Genomic DNA, 23,146 nt, shown 5'->3' on the forward strand with positions numbered 1-23,146 from the left:
TTTTTTTTTTTTTTTTTTTTTTTTTGGTAAACTAGAGAATTATTCTTCTCTGCCAGACATATTACCCAACACAACAGTTAAATATATTCATTACTGTTTAGTCACAATGACTTCAACAAGTATAGATAGCACCATATTATATTTTTTGTATCAGTGTATGACGAAAACAAAAATTTAAATGAAAGAAACTACAGTTGTGTTCATCTTTTTGTTTCCTAGCAATGTGTCTGTATTTAGAATTCTAAACCAAGCCATACATCAGCCTTCTACTGAAAATGAATTATAAACCTCAGTACAGTTTTATATAAAAATATATAGTTGATTTTTAAATAATTATTATTGGCAGAAGATAAGAAGCATATATTGGAAAGTCTTTCTATTTTCAAATGCTCTTTACAAGTCCATCAATTTATGCAAGAAACAGACATATTTACTCATTCCAATTATGAAAATTATCCCTGATTCTTTCTCACTCTTTCATTCTTTCTCATCATCCAATTCTGAAAATCATCCCTGATTCTCACTCTTCCATTCTTTTAATCATTTGCTCATCAGTACACACACACACACACAGGTGTACGGATATGCTTTTTGGCTTGGTCTAGCTTTTAATTCCTTTTCCTCAGTCCCTCCCCTAATATAAAACTTCCAAAAATTGTAGTTTCTTGTCATAAAGGTCATGTGTTTGCACAGGAACATACAATTACTAAGCATAGCTAGTATGCAAGGCAATTGTGTACCACATATTTTCACGTTGCCCCTCACAGCATATTATCCAGACATATGGGAGGCAGATTGCGCTGTAATATAAAAGTTAAAAGCAGGAATAGCAGCAAAGGCTTCACAATATAATGATGACTTAAGGGCCTGGGGAGTGCATGCATTTGTTGACTGTTGTGTGTTTAAAGGACAGAACATTTTCACATATATAAGTAAAATAGAAAAAAAAATGTGATAAGAAACATAATGTCTTCAAAGCAGTCAGTATCAACAAGGAATACTAATTAACTCTGCATCACACAATTTACGCTTAGAAACTACTGGTCTCCAGAGAACTTAATAAACTGAAAATTTGGGGGGGGGGCTTGAAAATGAAGTTTCACACAACCTATAGTGTTGTAAATGTGATAATATCTAAACAGACATAATTAGATTTGCAAAAAACAAATAAGTGTTACATTTAAAGTATAAACTGACTAATTTGTACCAATGAATGTAAATTAAGGAATATTTCAACTTAGAGAAAAATCTTTCAATAAGCTTATGGGACTTCTGTTATTTTTAGAGAAAAGTAGAAGAGAGGTATAAATTTGTTCATTTTAATCAGAGTTCAAGTTTCTTTTTTTTTTTTAAAGATTTTATTTATTTATTTGACAGACCGAGATCACAAGTAGGCAGAGAGGCAGGCTGAAAGAAAGAGAAGAAGAAGCAGGCTCCCCGCCGAGCAGAGAGCCCAATGAGGGACTCGATCCCAGGACCCTGGGATCATGACCTGAGCCGAAGGCAAAGGCTTTAACCCACTGAGCCACCCAGGCGCCCCCAGAGTTCAAGTTTCTGAAAAAGGTATAGTGTTACTCCTTCATGGCTACATGTATACCTCAAAGATATTGCAGGTTTGGTGTCAGTCTACAATAAAGTGAATACTGCAATGAAGAAAGTCAGATGATTTTTTTTTTGTTTCTTAGTAGATATAAAAGTTATGTTTACACTACATTGTAATCTATTAAGTCCATTAAGTTATATATATACTACAATACACTGTAATATTAAATCCATTAAGTGTGCAGTACCAATATATTTAAAAAAAACCTATGTACATAATTTACTTAAAAAATACTATACAGTAAACATTTTCACGCTTTCAGTAAGTCATAATCACTGATCACAGATCACCATAACAATAACGACAAAGCTTTATTCTGAGAATTACCAAAATGTGACAGACACACCAAGTGAGCAAATGCTATTGGAAAAATAGTGCCTATAGATTTGCAAGACACAGGGTTTCCAAATCTATAATTTGTAAAAAACACAAAATTGGCAGAGTAAAATAAAATGAGGTATGTCTGTATATCAATTTAAAGAAGCATATCGAGCCTGCTAGCAAGATGGCAGAGAAGTAGGAGAACCTGTTTCAACTAATCCCCTAAAGTGAAGTAAGTGTCTCCCACAGAACACTCTCAACACCCATGAAATCAGCCTGAGATGTAGGATTATATACTTCTGGATCTCTATGGGGGCATAAGACACCAGTGGAGAGCGTGCCAGGGTGCAACATGCTTGGATCATGGTTGATATATTCAGCTATACATCCTCTCGACCACCTCTCACCAAAATGACTAGGAGTAGAACACCCAAGAGAGGAAACATTCAGAGACTGGGTGTCTGCCACAGAAGTATTGGATATGGACATACACGGTATGTCAGAATGGGAAATCAGCGTAACAATTATCCAGGCAATGGCTAGGTTGGAAAAAAACATTTTTGACATCATGGAATCGATTAGGGAAGAAATGAAACCCACCCAGAAAGAAGTTAAAAATATTATCAATGAGATCCAATCTAATCTAAATACTCTAAAAGATAGGGTAACCAAGGTAGAAGACAGAATTAGTGATCCAGAGGAGAAACTGACAGAGAAAAACATCAGGAGGAGGCCTGGAACAAACAGCTTAGAAGTCATGAAAACAGAATTAGGGAAATAAATGATGCCATGAAACATTCCAACTTCAGAATTATTGGGATTCCTGAAGGGGTGGCGAAAGAGAGAAGACTAAAAGATACACATGAACAAATTCTGGATGAAAATTTTCCCAATTTAGGGAATGGAACCAGTGTTCCTGTTCTAGAGGAAGAAAGAAAACCTGCCCAAGATCAATGACTCTAGAAAGACCTCGAGGCAATTCATTATGAGAATGGTGAATCATAATTTTAGACAAGAGCTTCTGAGGGCAGCTGGGGAAAGAGATTCCTTACATACAGAGGAAGGTCTGTCAGAATAATGTCAGACCTGTCCACAGAAACTTAGAAAGCCAGAAAGGGCTGGCAAGACATACTCAAGGTGCTACATGAGAAGACCATGCAGCCAAGAATACTTTATCCAGCGAGGCTGACATTCAACATGGATAGAGAGATAATGAGCTTCCAAGACTGGTAAGGTTTAAAAGAGTGACCATAAAGATAGCATTAAAAGAAATACTAAGGGGATTCTACAAAAGAAGAAAGAACCCAAGAGTGACATAGAACAGAAATTTACAGAGACAATCTATAAAAATAAGGACTTCACAGGCAACATGATATCAATAAAAACATACCTTTCAATAATCACTCTCAATATGAATGACCTAAATGTTCCCACCATAAAAGAGCAAATGGTTGCAGATTGGATAAAACAACAAGAACTGTCCATATGCTGTCTTGTACAAGTGACACATTTGGAACCTAAAGATACATCCAGACTGAAAGGGAAGGGATGAAGAAGCATCTTTCACGCCAAAAGAAAGCTGGGGTAGTGATTCTCATATCAGGTAAATTAGATTTTAAACTAAAGACTGTAGTCAGAGATAAAGGAGGACACTACATCATTCTTAAAGGGTCTAGCCACCAAGAAGATCTAACAATTATAAATATTTACACTCCCAATATGGGAGCAGACAACTACATAAGACAACTGTTAATCAAGATAAAGAGTCACATTGGTATGAATACATTAGTAGTAGGGGAATCTTAACACACCACTCTCAGTAACGGACAAATCATCCCAGGAGAAAATCACTAAAGAAACAAGAGCACTGAATGACAGATGGGACCAGATGGACCAGACAGATATATACAGAGCACTGCACCCAAAAAAAGCAGAATACTCCTTCTTCTAGAGTGCATATGGAACTTTCTCCAGAATAGACCACATTCTGGGTCACAAATCAGGGCTCACCCAATACAAGACTGAGATTATTCCCTCCATATTCTTAGACCACAATGATTTGAAACTTGAACTCAACCATAAGAAGAAGTTTGGAACGAATTCAAACACTTGGAAGGCAAAGACCACCCTGCTTAAGAATGTCTGGATCAACCAGAAAATCAAAGAACTTAAACAACTCATGTAAACCAATGAGAATGAAGACACACTTGTCCAAAAACCCAAGAGACATGGCAAAGGTGGTCCTAAGGGGGAAATACATAGCCATCCAAGCCTCCCTCAAAAAAACTGAAAAATCCAGAATACACCAGCTCTCTTTACACCTTAAAGAACTGGAGAATCAATAACAAATTAAGTGAACACCATGCATAAGAAAGAAAATAAGATTAAAGCAGAAATCATGAGATAGAAACTAGAGTATACAAAACAACATATCAACGAAACTACAAGCTGGTTCTTTTAAAGAATCAATAAGATAGATAAACCACTGGCCAAACTAATCCAAAAGAAAAGAGAGAGGACCCAGATTAATAAAATTATGAATGAGATCACAGCTAACACCAAGGAAATAGAAACAATCATCAGAAATTATTATCAGCAGTTACATGCCAATATGTTAAGCAATCGAGATGAAATGGATGCACTCCTGGAAACTTATAAACTTTCAAAACTTAACCAGGAAGAAATTGACAATCAGAATAGAGTGGTATCTAGTAACGAGATTGAAGCACTGATCAAAATCCTCTCAAAAGCCAAGAGCCCAGGATCAGATGGATTGCCTGGAGAATTCTACTACACATTCAAAGAAGAAATAATACCTATTCTCCTGAAGCTGTTTCAAAAAATAGAAACAGAAGGAAAATTTCCAGACTCTTTCTATGAAGCCAGCATTATCCTGAACCCCAAACCAGGCAAAGACTCCATTAAAAAGAATTTCAGACCAATATCCCTGATGAATATGGATGCTAAGATTCTCAACAAGATCCTAGCTAATAGGATCCTACGGTACATTAAAAAGAATATCCACCGTGACTAGGTGGGATTTATCCATGGGAAGCAGGGGTGGTTCAACATTTGCAAATCAATCAATGTGATAGAACAAATCAGTGAGAGAAGAGAGAAGAACCACATGGTCCTCTCAATTGATGCAGAAAAATCATCTGAGAAGATACAGTGTCCATTCCTGATTAAAACACTACAAAGTATAGGGATAGAGGGAACATTCCTCAACTTCATAAAATGTATCTATGAAAAACCCATAGCGAAAATAATTCTCAGTAGGGAAAAGCTGACAGCCTTCCCTTGGAGATCAGGAACATGACAAGGATATCCACTCTTGTCACTGTTGTTCAACATAGTACTAGAAGTCCCAGCAACAGCTAGACAACAAAAAGAAATAGAGTATTCAAATTGCAAAGAAGAAGTCAAACTCTCTCTTCACAAATGACGTGATACTTTCTATGGAAAACCCAAAATTCTCAAACCCAATCTACCAGAACTCATACAGCAATTCAGTAATGTGGCAGGATACAAAAACAATGTACAGAAATCATTTGTTTTCTTATACACTAACAATGAAAATATAGAAAAGAAAATTAGAGAATCAATTCCATTTACTATAGCACCAAGAACCAGAAGAGACCTGGGAATAAACCTAACCAAAGAGGTAAAGGATCTGTATTCGAGGATTTATAAAACACTCATGAAAGAAATTGAAGAAGACGCAAAAAGATGGAAGAACGCTCCATGTTCATGGATCAGAAGAATAAACATTGTTAAAATGTCTATATTGCCTAGAGCAATATATACTTTCAATGCCACCCCAATCAAAATTCCACCAGCACTTTTAAAAAAGCTGGAACAAACAATCCTAAAATTTGTATGGAACCAAAAGAGACCCTGAATTGCTAAGGAAATGTTGAAAAAGAAAAACAAAACTGGGGGCATCACATTGCCTGATTTCAAGCTTTACTACAAAAGCTGTCACCAAGACAGCATAGTTCTGGTGCAGCCACTTCGGAAAACAGTGAGGAGATTCCTTAAGAAAATAAAAATAGTGCTACCCTATACCTCTGCAATTGCACTACTGGGTATTTACCACAAAGATACAGATGTAGTGAACAGAAGGGCCATCTGTACCCCAATGTTCACAGCAGCAATGGTCACAGTTGCCAAACTGTGGAAAGAGCCAAGATGCCCTTCAACAGATGAATGGATGAAGAGGATATGCTCCATATGTACAATGGAGTATTATGCCTCCATCAGAAAGGATGAATATCCAACTTTTGTATCCACAGGGACAGGACTGGAAGAGATTATGCTGAGTGAAATAAGTCAAGCAGAGACAGTCAATTATCATACAGTTTCACTTACTTGTGGAGCATAAGGAGTAACATGGAGGACATTGAGAGATGAAGAGGAGAGGTGAGTTTGGGGAAATCAGAGGGGGAGACAAACCACGAGAGACTATGGACTCCAAGAAACAAACTGAGGGTTTTGGAGGGGAGGCAGGTAGAGAGTTGGTTTAGCCTGGTGGTGGGTATTAAGGAGGGCACATATTGAACGGAGCACTGGGTGTGGTGAATAAACAATGAAATCTTGGGGACACTGAAAAAAGTAAAATAAAATAAAAAATAATAATTAATTAATTAAAAAAGAAGTATATCTTCAAAACTGGTTAATTCCTATGCCCCAGAAGATCACATAGCTTTACCTGTGCTAATCTAGCAGTTTACTTTTTCTCCTATGTGAATTCCATAATGTAGGGTACAAAGAATAAGAAAGATACAATGCATCTCCACATTAACATAAATCTGGAAAATGTCATGGCCATCTGTAACAATTGAGATTGCCATCTTGGAAGAAAGCACAGACTACCTTCTTCAAGTGTTCTTTCTACTTAGGGAGTCAATCTATATGTACAGACTACTACAGCATAAAGAAACTAGGAACTTTACATCTTAGAAGTGGGAAAAGAGCTGATTTTCTAATTGAAGGACAGTCTTCAAAACACATGGTGGTACTCATGGGATTACAAAATCGGAGCCAAGAGCATATGTTTCTAACTTTTAGAGGGCTGCATTTTTAAAAGAGAAGTTTAGAAAAAATAGCTGTGTTTCGTTCAGATTTTGAATGTCACGAAAGACATTAGATGTGAGGACTTTGGATTGAATTTCTAAGCCAGTATCCAAACATCTTGATTACTAGAGAAATGGGAATCACTGAAGCAATCATTTAGTATGACCTTTTGCCTGTGTGCACAAATCCCCATGCACTGATTAACAGTATGTGCTTTAGGATACATAGCAAGTAACATGGGAATTAAAAGAACTTGTTTCTTTAAAAATATAAATTTACTGTTCTATAAATTTAAACACTTTTGGACTTCGTGACTTACGTAATACTAATGCTTACTGTTTGAAAAGTATAAATTTTTATACATTGATTTACCTGAGGAACTGAGGAAAACAAAACCCATGACACAATTAAGGAAGCTGAATCTAAAATATCACCACTGGCATAGTACCACAACAGTGCAACATTTACCTTTAAGCTCAAGAACCTATTCAGTGGTTCTCAATGATGAGAGCCCATTAAGCACAATATAATAAAACACAATGGAATTAAATAAGGGTTAACCATCAAATAATCTGAACAAAGGAAATTATTGAAAATGAAGAATTATAGCCAGTCCTTAAATCATTCTATGCTGCTTAGTTGTTACAGAGGTCAAAAACAGTAAATATTCCTACTTCAAAGAATATAATGTGACACAGACAAATCCTTAATTTGAAATGTTCATGCCTGTCAGTCATAAATTATGAACAAATAGTATGGTGTGTCATGGTATTACATGATGACATATAAAAATGCAAAGTTCTTATAAACATAAAAATACAAATTAGCATAAATGAGCTCCTCTGAATTTTGTTATACATTTAGAACTGTGTCACTGATTATAACCAGGGACTCGAGGAGATCACCAACTGAAAACTCCTTCCTGCAAATAGCCCCACAGGGAAGAAATTTTAAAGGGAGAAAAAGGAAAGTTTGAAAAGAAGACCTAACATTCCACCCAACCCTGTATTTGATAGAGAGTCTAATCTTCCCTTACACAGCACTTTCCAACACACATTACATACTTTAAAGGAATTTTCTTCTCAGCAAAATGTCAAACACAACTCCCCCCAAATTCAAATAATGTTAAACACTATGTGATACAGAAAAAAAAAAAACATATTTCAGTAAAGCAAGAGACCATCAAACTCTAAAAATAGCGTGAGCCCCTGAAATAATTTGAGCCTTAGGAAAAGTTGGATTCTAAGTGTGCCTCTGACCCTGAAATGCTTGGTCAGTCCTTTCTGGAGAGCAGATATTTATTTGTAAAAATCTTGAGAACAGCAACTCACCTTGCCTACAAAAAACTGATAGGCTCTGAGAGCCTATACATACAAAGCCAAGTGATACTTGTACAATTATACAGATTATTAAGTCCTATTTTATTATAAATATGTAGGCTTTATTTCCTGCATACATTAAAATCTATTAGAGGAAGAAAAATTTTCTATTAATATCCTGCAATTACTTCCAATTCAGTTTGAATAAAGAAAAGGGATTCCTGGGGCACCTGGGTGGCTCAGTGGGTTAAAGCCACTGCCTTCGGCTTGGGTCGTGATCCCAGGGTGCTGGGATCAAGCCCCATATCGGGCTCTCTGCTCAGTGGAGAGCCTGCTTCTTCCTCTCTCTCTGCCTGCCTCTCTGCCTACTTGTGATCTCTGTCTGTCAAATAAATAAATAAAATCTTTAAAAAAAAAGAAAAAAAAAAAAGAAAAGGGATTCCTCATTTTATAAGCTACCAGATTCAAGAAAATCTACATGTGATTTCCCCCCATTTTCAGAATTCTGTAAGTTGCAGAGGTGTTCTGTAATGCTTTCTTAAATTGAGCCGTGTATATCCAAAAATTCTGTTACAGTGAAATGAGAAGCAGAGTGCTTGCAAAGTTTGGGACAGAGAAAACAGATTTAAGCCTCAATTTGGATACTTACTAGCTTTTTTTAAAAGATTTTATTTATTTATTTGATAGAGAAATCACAAGTAGGGAGCAAGGCAGGCAGAAGGGCAGGGGGAAGCAGGCTCCCTGGTGAGCAGGGAGCCAGAGGCCTGCTCAATCCTAGGACCCTGAGATCATGACCTGAGCCGAAGGCCAAGGCTTAACCCACTCAGACACCCAGGCGCCCCTTCTTACTAGCTTTTTAATATTGGAAAAATTGTATAACTTCAATGCGTTTCAGTTTCCTAATTTGGGGTTTCAGTTTCCTAATGGGGTTAATAATAATTCACCCCCCTGAATCACGAGGAAAGTACTTTATAAACTGTTAAAACACAGGCAACCATATGTGTGGACTATTGACTAGGATTTATTGAACTTTGGTAGAATGCTTTTCAGTATATCCTACAGTGGTTATTTTCCAAAATATTTTTGGTTACATATTCATAGTCATATATTTATTATTAACCCATATTTAAAGGTAGAATTGCTGGTTAATATTTATAGAAAACAATACTTTTTAATGTTTTTATAAATAAACCATAGCAGTGTGACAATTACATATTCAATAGTTTTGCTGGTAAAAAATATACCCTTTACATCTGTGAGGAACTAAATTCTCTAACTTTAAAAAAAAAAAAGTTATGGGGTGCCTGGGTGGCTCAGTGGGTTAAGCCTCTGCCTTTGGCTCAGGTCATGATGTCAGAGTCCTGGGATTGAGCCCCACATCAGGCTCTCTGCTCCACAGGGAGCCTGCTTCCTCCTCTCTCTCTCTGCCTGTGTCTCTGCCTACTTGTGATCTCTGTCTGTCAAATAAATAAATAAAATCTTTTAAAAAAAAAAAGTTAACACTTAGGTCAAACATAACAAATCCTTTATTTAAATCAACTGTCTGGCTTTCATTCGGGAGCAATTTATTGAAGGCTTCATATAAACAGGCACTGGGAATTTAATGTAGAAGAAAATAAACATTCAGATTCCACGAGTTCTCAGCCTTGAAAGAGAAATAAAATAATTAAAGTGTGAACAGTTCTTTAATAATTCCCTCAAAGTGTATAGTGGGTACCACAGAAGATCTGAAGAGCAAAAACTAGACAAAGAACAGTAAAGGGCATTATAAAAATGTAAAAGGAAAGCTGTTAAACTTCCATGTTTTTAAAAAAGAGAGAAAAATGGAGTATTATTAGGAGGCTAGGACCCTACCTCTAGTTTCATAACTAAAGCAGCCACTGACTGTCCTGGTTTGCTTGATACTGTCCCAATTTTAGCACTGAAAAGTCTCACATCCCAGGAAAGCCTTATCCTGAGCAATCTGCACGTGGAAGCAGTAACCCTCAGAGTGAGTATATTTGGAGAAAAGACCTTTAAGGAGGCAATTAAGGGTTAAAAAAAAAAAGGCAAAAGGGTGGGGCCTAATCTGACTAGATTAGTGTCCTTATAAGAAGAGGAGGTGGCACCAGAGCTCTCAAGCACATTCTCAACTCTTTATGCAGGGCACAGAGGAAAGGCTCTGTTGAGCATATAGCAAGAAGATGGCTGTCTGTCTGCAAGCCAGGAAGAGTCTGTCACTAATACCAGGTGATGGTCTCTAGGAAATAAGGCCTTTTACATTACCATATAGTTTACAGAAATGATGGATCTTAGAAAAAGAAAAACAATTACATTACCATATCTCACCAGACACTAACTAGGCTAGCACCTTGATCTTTGACTTCTTATCTCCAAAACTGTGTGAAAATTAATTTCTGTTGTTTTAACCACCCAGCCTCTGGTATTCTGTTGTGGCAGCCAGAACGTGCCAGTACACAAAACTTCCCTTCTCTGAGTGTCAGTTTTCTTAACTACAGACTGAATTGGCTAGACTAGTTACTTTTTTTTTCTTCTTCTTTAAGATTTTATTATTTTTGAGAAAGAGAGCATGAGTTGGTGGGGAGGGGCAGAGGGAGAAGCAGGCTCCTCACTGAGCAGGGAGCCAGAGGTGAGACTTGATTCCACAACCTCAGGATCGTGAACTAAGCCAAAGGGAGATGCTTAACTGACTGAGCCACGGAGGCACCCACAACCAGTTATCTTCTTATGTTAAGATTCTAAGTTTACATGGAAACAATCCACATCATTTCAGCTAAAAATGATGAGATGTGAAATTTTTAGAGTACTTAGATATGACTTTTTTTTTTTTTTGTAGAATTTCTCTTGGATTATATATTTCCAAATTTGGCTTCCATAGACAGCAGTCATTTTCTTTATAAATCATATTTTCTGGTAACTCATCTTCCATTTCTCATTAAAACCTTTTCTCTTTCCTTCTTACAACTTCTATGGGGTAATACCAACAATATTCTGTCACTAATATCACATGATGGTCTCTAGGAAATAACACTGTTTATGTTATATATACTTTACAGAAATGATGGATCTTAGAAAAAGGAAAACAATTACATTAACATATTAATCCTTATGGCAAAGTAAGATATATAAAATTTTCTCTGTATTAAACTGTAAAGTTTTCTTCAGGTTCTTTGTATAATATACAAAAGATCATCCTAATGTATCATGATTTCTTAAGTCTCTCTGTCCAACTAGAATGACTAGAAAGTCATAGAATGGAGGAAAGGGATATTAAAAAGAAAGGTTCATGGCCCTTATAAGTTATGAAATGAATGACTTTAAAAAATTATGAGGATAACTTATGTAAACTAATATATAAATAACTCATGATCTTCTCATAATCTGCCTACAAACATTATCATTTGTCTCCAATATACACCCAATATTCCAGACAATATGCTTTTCTAATTCATCTTCAAAGACAATGATTATTCCTAGTTATCTACCATCATTAAAAAAGTTATCATTTAACATAATAATTTTTCAAAGAACACTGACAAAATTCATTTTATTTGACCCCCCCGCCAAAAAAAAAAAAAAAAAAAAAACCCCTACTGTATATCCTCATTCACAGGTAAGGAAACTGAGTTCAGAAAGAGTAAGTGACTTAGCCATGACAATGTGGCTAGTGATTGGCAGAATGGAAGCTAAAAGGTATGTACTGATTCCAATATTCTCCCACCTTGTAAGGTTGTGGCTTCTTCTCTCATATAACCTAATTCTACTAATACTTTAAGATCCTTCTGTTGCATTTTACAGTATTGTCCATCCCCATCCCATCATTTAAAATTCCTCCCTCCTGAAGCCCTGTTAATCTCAATGGTCATTAATCTTGCTGTTCATTGATGGTGTATCTTGTGGTGTTACATAATACTCTAATGTAGTTTATTTCCTGATCACTTAATTGTAACACTAGTTTCGTGAGGTTTTTATGTGTTTTCTGTATTGTTTGTATTCCCCTGGTGTACCAATGATCTCTTTCATTTTGTCTTTGTTTGGGCCTGCCTGATACCTATTCACCTGCCCCTAATCATTGGCATTCTTTTCTTTGGTTAACAGCATTCTTTATGAAGTGACCGGTCTTCCATCACAGATAGTCTTGACAGTGTTATCAATGCCTTCCCTTGGACAAGGACTATCCTTGTAATCCATACTAGGTCAATCAGTCTCTCTTTTCCTGACAGACAGAGAACACAAATAGGCAGAGAGGCAGGCAGAGATAGAGAGGAAGGGAAGCGAGCTCCCCGATGAGCAGATAGCCCAATGCGAGACTCGGTCCCAGGACCCTGAGACCATCACCTGAGCCAAAGGCAGAGGATTAGACCACTGAGCAACCCAGGCGCCGCATCTTTCTAATAAGAATTTGAATAAAATTCAGGGCAATGAGTAGGAAAATGGTTGGAGCTAATACAAAGTCAATTTCTTGAAAAGACTTTCCATTTGTTCTTACTTCCCATTTTCTGAAAGCCGCCAAATTTTGCTGTTTTTTATTTTTTAAAATATTTGTTATTTGTCAGAGAGCATACACAAGCAGGGGGACAAAGAAGGGGAAGCAGCAAGCAGAGGGAGAAGCAGACTCCTAGATGAGCAAGGAGCCTGTTGCAGGGCTCAATCCCAGGACCCTGGGAGGAGAAAGAACGAAGTCTAGAAGATATAGTGGAACAAGTTCTTCATGAAAATTTTCCGAATCTCGTGAATAGAACCAGCATTCATGTCCTAGAGGCCGAAAGGTTTCCCCCCAAGATAACAGATTCTCAAAAGTCCTTGAGACACCTAATAGTAAGAATGAAGAATTACAATTGTAGGCAGAACCTCTTCAAAGCAGCTAGGACAAAGAAGATCCTTACGTATAGAGGAAAGCCCAGCAGAATAATGTCAGACCTGTCCACAGAGACCTGGTAAGCCAGAAAGCGCTGGCAAGATATATTCAAGGGCACTGAACGAGAAGAACATGCAGCCAAGAATACTTTATCCAGCAAGACTGACATTCGAAATGGATGGAGAGATAAAGAGTTTGCAAGAACGGCAAGGCTTAAAAGACTATGCAACCACCAAGCCAATACAGCAGGAAATATTAAGGGGGCTTCTTTAAAGGAAGAAAAAGCCCAAGAATAGCATTGAACAGAAATATAAAGAGCATCTACAGAAAGAAAGACTTCAAAGGTAACATGATGTCAATAAAAATGTATTTATCAAGAATCATCCTGAATGTGAATGGCCTAAATGCGCCCATAAAACGGCACAGGGTTGAAAATTGGATAAAAAAACAGGACCCATCCGTATGTTGTCTACAAGAGACCCATTTTGAACCTAAAAATACATCCAGACTGAAAGTGAAGGGATGGAGAAGCATCTATCATACCAATGGGCCTCAAAAGAAGGCTGGGGTAGTGATTCTTGTATCAGACATTTTAGATTTTAAACTAAAGACTGTAGTCAGAGATACGGGACACTACATCATTCTTAAAGGGACTATCCACCAAGATAATCAAACAACTGTAAATATCTATGCCCCCAATATGGGAGCAGCCAATGACATAAGGAAACTCTTAATCAAGATAAAGAGTCATATTGAAATGAATACACTAATCCTTGGAGATCTAAACACGCCTCTCTCAGAAATAGATCACTGAAGCAGAAAATCAATAAAGAAACAAGAGCACTGAATGACACATTGCACCACATGGACCTCATAGATATATATAGAACATCCCACCCTAAAACAACGGACTACACATTCTTCTCAAGTGCACATGGAACTTTCTCCAGAATAGACCACATACTGCGTCACAAATCAGAACTCAACCGATACCGAAAGACTGAGATGATTCCCTGAACATTCTCAGATCACAATGCTTTGAAACTGGAGCTCAATTACAAGGAAAAGTTCAGAAGGAATTCAAACACCTGGAAGCTAAAGACAAACTTGCATAAGAATGCTTGGATCAACCAGGAGATCAAAGAAAAGAGAGAAAGCTCAAGTAAATAAAATTATTAATGAAAAGGGAAAGATCACAACTAACACCAAGGAAGTAGAAACAATCATCAAAAGTTATTATCTACAGTTATATGCCAATAAGCTAAGCAACCTAGATGAAATGGATGCATTCCTGGAAAATTATAAACTCCCAAAACTGAACCAGGAAGAAATTGACAAACTGAATAGACCAATATCTAGTAACGAGATTGAAATGGTGATCAAAAACCTCCCAAAACCTGATGGATTCCCTGGGGAACTCTACCAAACTTTCAAAGAAGAAATAACACCTATTCTCCTGAAGCTGTTTCAAAAAAATTAAAGCAGAAGGAAAACTTCCTAACTCTTTTTATGAAGCCAGCAGTACCCGGATCCCCAAATCAGACGAAGACCCTACCAAAAAGAGAATTTCAGACCAATATCACTGATGAATATGGATGCTAAGATTTTCAACAAGATCCTAGCAAAAAGGATTGAACAGCACATTAAAAAGATTATCCACCATGACCAGGTGGGATTCATCCCTGGGCTACAAGGATGGTTCAACATTCGCAAATTAATCAATGTGATACAACAAATTAATAAGAGAAGAGAGAAGAACCACATGGTCCTTTCAACTGATGCAGAAAAAAGCATTTGACAAAATCCATATCCATTCCTTATTAAAACGCTTCAAACTATAGGGATAGAGGGAACATTCCTGAACTCCATAAAATCTATGAAAGACCCACAGCAAATATCATCCTCAATGGGAAAAAGCTTACATCCTTCCCATTCAGATCAGGAACATGACAAGGATGCCCACTCTCACCACTCTTGTTCAACATAGTATTAGAAGGCCTAGCAACAGCAATCAGACAACAAAGAGAGATAAAAGGTATCCAAATTGGTAATGAAGAAGTCAAACTCTCTCTCTTTGCAGATGACATGAGACTTTATATGGAAAATCCAAAAGACTCCACCCCCAAAATACTAGAACTCATAGAGCGATTCAGCAACATGGCAGGATACAAAGTCAATGTACAGAAATCAGTGGCTTTCTTATACACTAATAATGAAAATACAGAAAGGGAAATTAGAGAATCGATGCCATTTACTATAGCACCAAGAACCGTATGATACCTGGGAATAAACCTAACCAAAGAGGTAAAGGATCTGTACTCAAGGAACTAAAGAGCACTCATGAAAGAAACTGAAGAAGACACAAAAAGATGGAAGACCATTCCATGCTCTTGGATCGGATGAATAAACATTGGTAAAATGTCTATACTGCCTAGAGCAATCTATACTTTTAACGCTATTTCGATCAAAATTCCACTGGTATTCTTCAAAGAGGTGGAGCAAATAATCCTAAAATTTGTATGGAATCAGAAGAGAACCCGAATCACTAAGGAAATGTTGAAAAACAAAAATAAAACGGGGGGGCATCACGTTACCTGATTTCAAGCTTTACTACAAAGCTGTGATCACCAAGACAGCATGGTACTGGCATAAAGAACAGACACATAGACCAGTGGAACAGAGTAGAGAGCCCCAGATATGGATCCTCACCTCTAGCAGTCCAATAATCTTCGACAAAATAGGAAAAAATATAAAGTGGAAAAAGACAGTCTCTTCAATAAATGGTGCTGAGAAAACTGGACAGCTATATGTAGAAGAATGAAACTTAACCATTCTCTTAGACCGTACACAAAGATAAACTAAAAATGGATAAAAGAACTCAATGTGAGACAGGAATCCATCAGAATCCTAGAGGAGAACATAGGCAGTAACCTCTTCAATATCAGCCACAGCAACTTCTTTGAAGATATGTCTCCAAAGGCAAAAAAAAAAAAAAAAAGCGAAAATGAACTTTTGGGACTTCATCAAAATCAAAAGCTTCTGCACAGCAAAGCAAACAGTCAAGAAAACAAAGAGGCAACCCACGGAATGGGAGAAGATATTTGCAAATGACAGTACAGACAAAAGGTTGATATCCAGGATCTATAATGAACTCCTCAAACTCAATACACACAGAACATACAATCGTATGAAAAAATGGGCAGAAGATATGGACTGACACTTCTCCAATCAAGACATACAAATGGCTATCAGACACATGAAAAAATGTTCATCATCAGTAGCCATCAGGGAGATTCAAATTAAAACTACATTGAGATATCACCTTACAACAGCTAGAATGGCCAAAATTAGCAAGACAGGAAACAACATGTGTTGGAGGGGATGTGGAGAAAGGGGAACCCTCTTCCACTGTTGGTGGGAATGCAAGTTTGTGTAGCCTCTTTGGAGAACAGTATGGAGATTCCTCAAGAAATTAAAAATAGAACTTCCCTATGACCCTGCCATTGCACTCCTGGGTATTTACCCCAAAGATACATATGTAGTGAAAAGAAGGGCCATCTGTACCCCAATGTTTATAGCAGCCATGGCCATGGTCGCCAAACTGTGGAAAGAACCAAGATGCCCTTCAACGGATGAATGGATAAGGAAGATGGGGTCCATATACACTATGGAGTATTATGCCTCCATCAGAAAGGACGAATACCCAACTTTTGTAGCAACATGGACGGGACTGGAAGAGATTATGCTGAGTGAAAGAAGTCAAGCAGAGAGAGTCAATTATCATATGGTTTCACTTATTTGTGGAGCATAACAAATAGGATGGAGGACATGGGGAGATAGAGAGGAGAAGGGAGTTGAGGGAAATTGGAAGGGGAGTTGAACCATGAGACTATGGACTCTGAAAAACAATCTGAGAGTTTTGAAGGGCTGGGGGGTGGGAGGTCGGGGTACCAGGTGGTGGGTATTAGAGAGGGCACAGATTGCATGGAACACTGGGTGTGTTGTAACAATAATGAACACTGTTATGCTGAAAATAAAAAATAAAAAAAAAAAATAAAAGTAGGTGAATATTTTAACATACTCTGTAGCTTCTTGTAAAGAGCAGATTATAGTTTTAAATTCACTGAGAAAGGAAATTATCCTTAGAATAATTCAGTTGGGGAAAATGGCATCATTTTAGAAACATAATCAGTGTTCTACAAAGGAAGTTCATCTGCAATTCTTTACGGAAAACAAATTAAGAAAAATCAACCAAGTAATCTTCTATAATGTAATTGGAATTTAACAGCAATTCTGGCTAATCATATATCTGTAGTTAATTCAATTTAACAGATTATAAGCCTATTTCTGTGTATTTCATAAATTTCTGACATTTTAGACATTTATATCTACTCAGAATCCTTTGTATCCCCAAAACATCCTCTTAATCCTAGACATTAGGGGACTATCACACATGTATATGGTATTTCTCTTTCTTAATGACAAGTATTTCCCTGAAGATAAAATTCCTGCTGATTAAGTGGTGGAGGGGAGGGAGCATTTAAAAATATTCACTTCTTCTCTTTTAGAACATCTATTACTACATGATAGCATTTCCCACAAGATTATTTTTATTTCATTTGAAGATGGCAAAAATCTTTCTGCTGAATCCTTCGAGCATACCTCTAGTGATAGATGTCAGATCAGTGTTGTATGGAAGAACTTTTATTTGACAGGTAAATGACAGGAAGGAGCTTCTCTCCAGAATATAACTATAAAATCCTTCTATGAGATTAATATCATCTTCTGTTTCTGTGTATAAATACTTATTTATATTTGCTATAAAAAAATCAGTTCATGTAATTAATTGGAATAGTGTGGAATTAAGACACTTAGAAAAGGTACATATTTATTCAAATCAGGTAAGTTTGTTTTAAATGTCTTTTTATGAGTGAAATGTGAAATAGGTACATAATATAAATTTTCAATGATCTTTTCTCTTAATTTATAACATTTTTATAATCATCTTACCAAAAATATCTTGATTCACTCATATGCATACACCATATACTCAAAACAAATAGCATCTTTAGAAGAGTGGATTTTATTAGTATTGAATACATGGTATGCAATATAATGAAAATATATTAAATATTTAGATTTATCCTATATATCTGGCTATGATTTATTCCATATTAGTACAAGCACAGCCTTATTCTTTCTGGCATTATCAAATAATTTCACATGTCCCCTAATATCACAAGAAGAGGGACAAACTTTTTTTTTTTTTTTTTTTAATAAAATCTACCATTCCAGATGATCTGCCCTATCATCCTGGACCTCTTTCCTAATATAAATCAAGAATTAGTAAGAAATAAATAGATATAATTCCATTGTATATGTTATTACCTACAAAGATTATTCTCCATTTATTTGGCTTAGAACTACTTGAAGCAAATCATTTTTGATATATAGTAAAATGCTATTCATTGTATATGTAACACACATCTATTTAATGCATGAATAGAAATTTATATCCATTCCTACATCTGGGATTCTTGTGTTATAATGTACCTTAAGAACTAACCAAAGTTTCTCAATGTTTTTTATGCTGTGAGAAGGAAAAAAGTGAAACAATGGTGAGATGTCAAGGAGGGACTGTTTGTTTTCAGATTTATTTCCCTCTTTAGCTTTCTTTTTTTTTAAATTTAATTTAATTTTTTTTCAATGTTCCTAAATTCATTGTTTATGCATCATACCTAGTGCTCCAATGTAATACGTGCCCCTCCACAATACCATCAGGCTTACCCAACCCCCTACCCGCCTCCCCTCCAAAACCCTCAGTTTGTTTCTCAGAGTCCACTGTCTCTCATGGTTTGTCTTCCCCTCTGATTTCTTATAGGCCTTCACCTCAGTGTCTATTCAGTTTTCTCTTCGTAACAGACAGGTCTTTCCCTTGAATAAGGTGGTTCATTATAGCCTTGAAATTGCCATATACTATCACTTTTATGTTTCTCTGTTTCTTCTCATGAGAATTAAAATCTCAAAAAAAAAAAAATACTATGAAATGGCTTGATCAAAACAGTAAGATGACCGTCATCTGAACTTTTTTTCCAACTTTAGGTTAATAGACTAAATATCTAGTATAAGTATCTAGTATTAGTAACAACAGTATTTAACAAAAAAAGGGTTGTGGGAGGCCGCAATAAGGCTTCAGACAAGGACCAAACCAGGCCCTGACTTGTGCCTCCATTAAAGTCTGAATAACCTAACAAAAGGTTTAGGATGGGAAAAGTTGAGTAGCACTGAGAAAGGGTCTGTGCTATGTGTTGTGCACTCGCCTACGTGACTTCCCACATGCTTGCTAAACAAATGAGAACAATTTGGATGGGGTCATAAGTTCGTGGCTGGTCCTTGCTGCCCTAGTACAGCCCATAAATTACTTTCTGGTGTGCTGTATCAATACAGAACTGTACTGGCATCAGCCATTTGGCATCATGAGGTCTGCTTATAGTTAATTGTGAAACTTACTATGGGAACTCATGGTTGTTTAACTAGACACAGATGTATTGCTTCTCCTATTATCACTATATGGCCTTAATGCTTTGAATACACTTAGCACTCTTGGACATCCTCCTCAGTGCTCTTCGTGCCCCCATCTCTCTGCTTCTTGAGTTCTTTTCTTCAGCCTCTTACCCTCACGTTCCTGGTCAATTTGTCGCGCCGGCCGTGACAAAGGGTATTGATAGTTTTGACTAGAATAGGCAAACCATATTAAAAAAAAAAAAAGGTTCCCAGCTATTTATCTCATTATATTTAGCTCTTCCAGTAGTTTTTAGAGAGACATTAAATAAGTACAAGGGAACTGAAGTATAATATTGCATCTACTTTATGAAAGGCAATTTTTAAAATTTACAAACTAGGGTAAATTCTAATCAGAGAAGTTTATACTACCACATATTTTGCATAGTCTTTGAGATTTTACTGTACTAAAATTAAAAAATATATATATTTATCAGTTTTAATGAGATATAATTCATTTACCACAACATTCATCCTCTTAAAGGATCCTTTTAAACTCATACTTTTTTTGGCTTATGTACTATTGCCTATTTAGAGTGACCCCTCTCACAGATGAAATTATGATTATAAATTAGCATTATAAAATGTTATCTTACCTTACAAAGGAAGTTGATTTTAAAACCCAAAGACTGGGCATTTCTTGAGCCTGAGTTCATGTAATTTCCAACCAAAAGAACTAACTCTAAAAGTCTGTTAAAGCTTTCACTTTTCTTCAGCTCTTCACAGGCAAGAGTTACTGCTATGATGCTTGGTTTGATGTTGTTTACATGCTCTTCAAACGTGAGCTTGAAAAGAATGTTTTCGAGACGAGGTTGCAACATTTTCACTGAGCTCATCTGTAAGATAAGAAATGCTTTGTAACAATATATATATATATAAAGCCTGTTATTTTATTTTCCAGTAGTCATAATTTTATAGACAGGACTATAAAATTTCTGCATAAAATGAATTCCTTCTGGGTTTTAAAACTTACTGTTTTAATTTGTTTTAGACATTCCAAATATTTTTATCTAAGTTTAAAAATAGACAGCTGCTCAGTTTTAAGCAAATCATCCCTTATAACAATAAGAAAATATTACTGAAGCTAAATGGTTGCTCTTTGTTAACTGCATACTCATTAGTCATCAGTAGCATTTAAACTACCAGTTGTCTCTGAGGTGAACTATGAAAATTTACAAACATGAAATTGAGATGAGTGAGCAGTTAGGCCACAGATAAAAGATGTAGATGATGACAGACAATGTAAGTGGAACCACATTTCCTAAGAAATTACTATTACTATGCTATTTGAAATCAGAGGACTAGCTCTGAGTGAACACTTAATTTTTAAACCTAGATTTCTAGTCATCAAATATATTAAATATTTATATATGCTCTAAAGAATTTCTTCTACATTGACAGAATGTTGATGTTAAATAATTAGGTTATGTATAAGTATATTATTTAAGAATTCTATACTGGTTTCCTTTAAAACAGTTCAACTTAGGTTTTTCTTACTTGTTTCATAGTATTGGTGAACATTCTCTGCTTCCTTTGGTATAGCTCCTATGGTAATAATTTCTTTTAGCCATTAGTTTCCTCTAACTCCAAGTCATTTAACTAGCTTTCGTTCATCAAATGAATTTTGGGACAGAGTTGGGGGACAGACACATATGAACATATACAAGTACACACAATGAAAATAAATACTTTTTTTTTTCTCTTCAGGGCTTGAACCAAGGACCTTGAGATCAAAACCTCAGCTGAGATTGAACAGGACACTTAACTGACTAAGCCACTCTGGCAACCCCCAAAAAATTATTAGTCGTCCTAATTATATTTATTTTTTGCACATATAGCTTAGTTTCTTGAAATATAAACATGAAAAGAACTTGACAACATAAACAAGTCCTTAAGCCACAAAGTGCCCTTTAAAAGAAGAGACTACAGAGGAGGTGAAGTTATATTCATCTCTTAACAAGAGCCACAAATTAGTATGCATCAGTCATACTAATAATTTGCTGCAATCAAAAGTGTGAATTTTTACAATCAGACTAGTTACACAGATAAGAGTTGGATCTCCATTACAGGATCTAGGTGTGTAAGATAATGTATTGAATAACTAAGCGTAGAAATAACAGGTAGCACTGAGCAACATCCCCAGCCACAGATACAATGATTAAAATGCTCATGTCTCATGAAGGCACTTGACTGTACTTAAGTGATAAAACTAAATAAAATACAAATTCGACTGAAATATATGTTTTTTTAGTAGTGCTCCCTGGAAGCATTTCAGTTGACTGACATTCTTTGTTTTTTAATTCATTCTTTGAAGTACTGTGGGGTGCTTACCATGGTGTTATATTATGTGTAAGGACGTATTTAGCAAGAGGCTTTCATTGAAGTTAAACAAAAACCTTGTTGTTTAACCCTTAAACTGTCCTTGCTCCCCTTCCCCCAGGGGAGTCACTTAAAAACAAGTCCTGGAAACCAGTTCCAGGTAACAAAACCCAGATATAAGGGTGGGTCAGGCCAGCTGGAGACATCTGATCAGTGGGGGGTTGCATACTGTCTCCCTAGCTACCAAGGAGTAGCTCCTTGGAGTAGCTCCTGCCCTTTGGGAGCCTTTTTGGCGCCAATCCTAATCAAGGTGTACTATGTCTATGTACATTAGTACTATGTATTAGTACTATGTAGTAGTGTTAGTACTATGTACTAATGTCTACTAGGATAAACTGTAATAAAATTGGTCACCTAGCATCACTGTGGAGTTTCCTGTGTGTGTGTGTGACAATCTCATTGGTCACCTGTGCATGGCCAGGGCAGACCGCATGGCCTTTGCCCTTAAAAGCTAGTCTGTGAAACAGAGAAGGGACGCCCTCTCTTGTAAGAGGTGCATCCCCAAACGTTTGGTTAGATTCTTGATGCTTGGCATGAAATAAAGCTTTCTTTGACCTTCACTTTGTATCAGTCTCACTCCTTTAATCACGGACCCGTTATTGGGGCATAACACTATCTTCTCACTGCCACACATTAGGACTTTGTCATCACCTGGATGAAAAATAAATGCTTATTCTACCCTGAAATCTTAAAATCCCCCTCTATGACAGTCTCCAGGTCTTCTAACCTTGCATACTCTATCCATGACATCCATTCTTCAAAGTCACATGGGATTTTATTTTATTTCTTATTTAAATTTTGTTAGTTAAGATACAGTGCAATATTGGTTTCTGGAGTAGAATTCAGTGATTAATCACTTACATACAACACCCAGTGCTCATCACGACTACCCTCTTTAACAGAATTTTAACTATTAACATTTTTTTTTAATTTTTTAATTTTTTATTTTTTATAAACATATATTTTTATCCCCAGGGTTACAGGTCTGTGAATCACCAGGTTTACACACTTCACAGCACTCACCAAAGC

General features: G+C 36.4%; 1 protein-coding gene across 1 annotated transcript in view; it reads right to left on the minus strand.

Annotated features, from left to right (window-relative positions):
* Positions 1-23,146, minus strand: part of DIAPH2 (diaphanous related formin 2) — a 987,699-nt gene that overhangs the window by 472,279 nt on the left and 492,274 nt on the right. Inside the window, exon 22 of the mRNA XM_059385748.1 lies at positions 20,335-20,574. Coding sequence (XP_059241731.1) covers positions 20,335-20,574 — 240 coding nt within the window. The remainder of the gene's footprint in view (positions 1-20,334; positions 20,575-23,146) is intronic.

Source organism: Mustela nigripes, chromosome X (genome assembly GCF_022355385.1).
Source record: "Mustela nigripes isolate SB6536 chromosome X, MUSNIG.SB6536, whole genome shotgun sequence".
In the NCBI taxonomy this organism is placed as follows: domain Eukaryota; kingdom Metazoa; phylum Chordata; class Mammalia; order Carnivora; family Mustelidae; genus Mustela; species Mustela nigripes.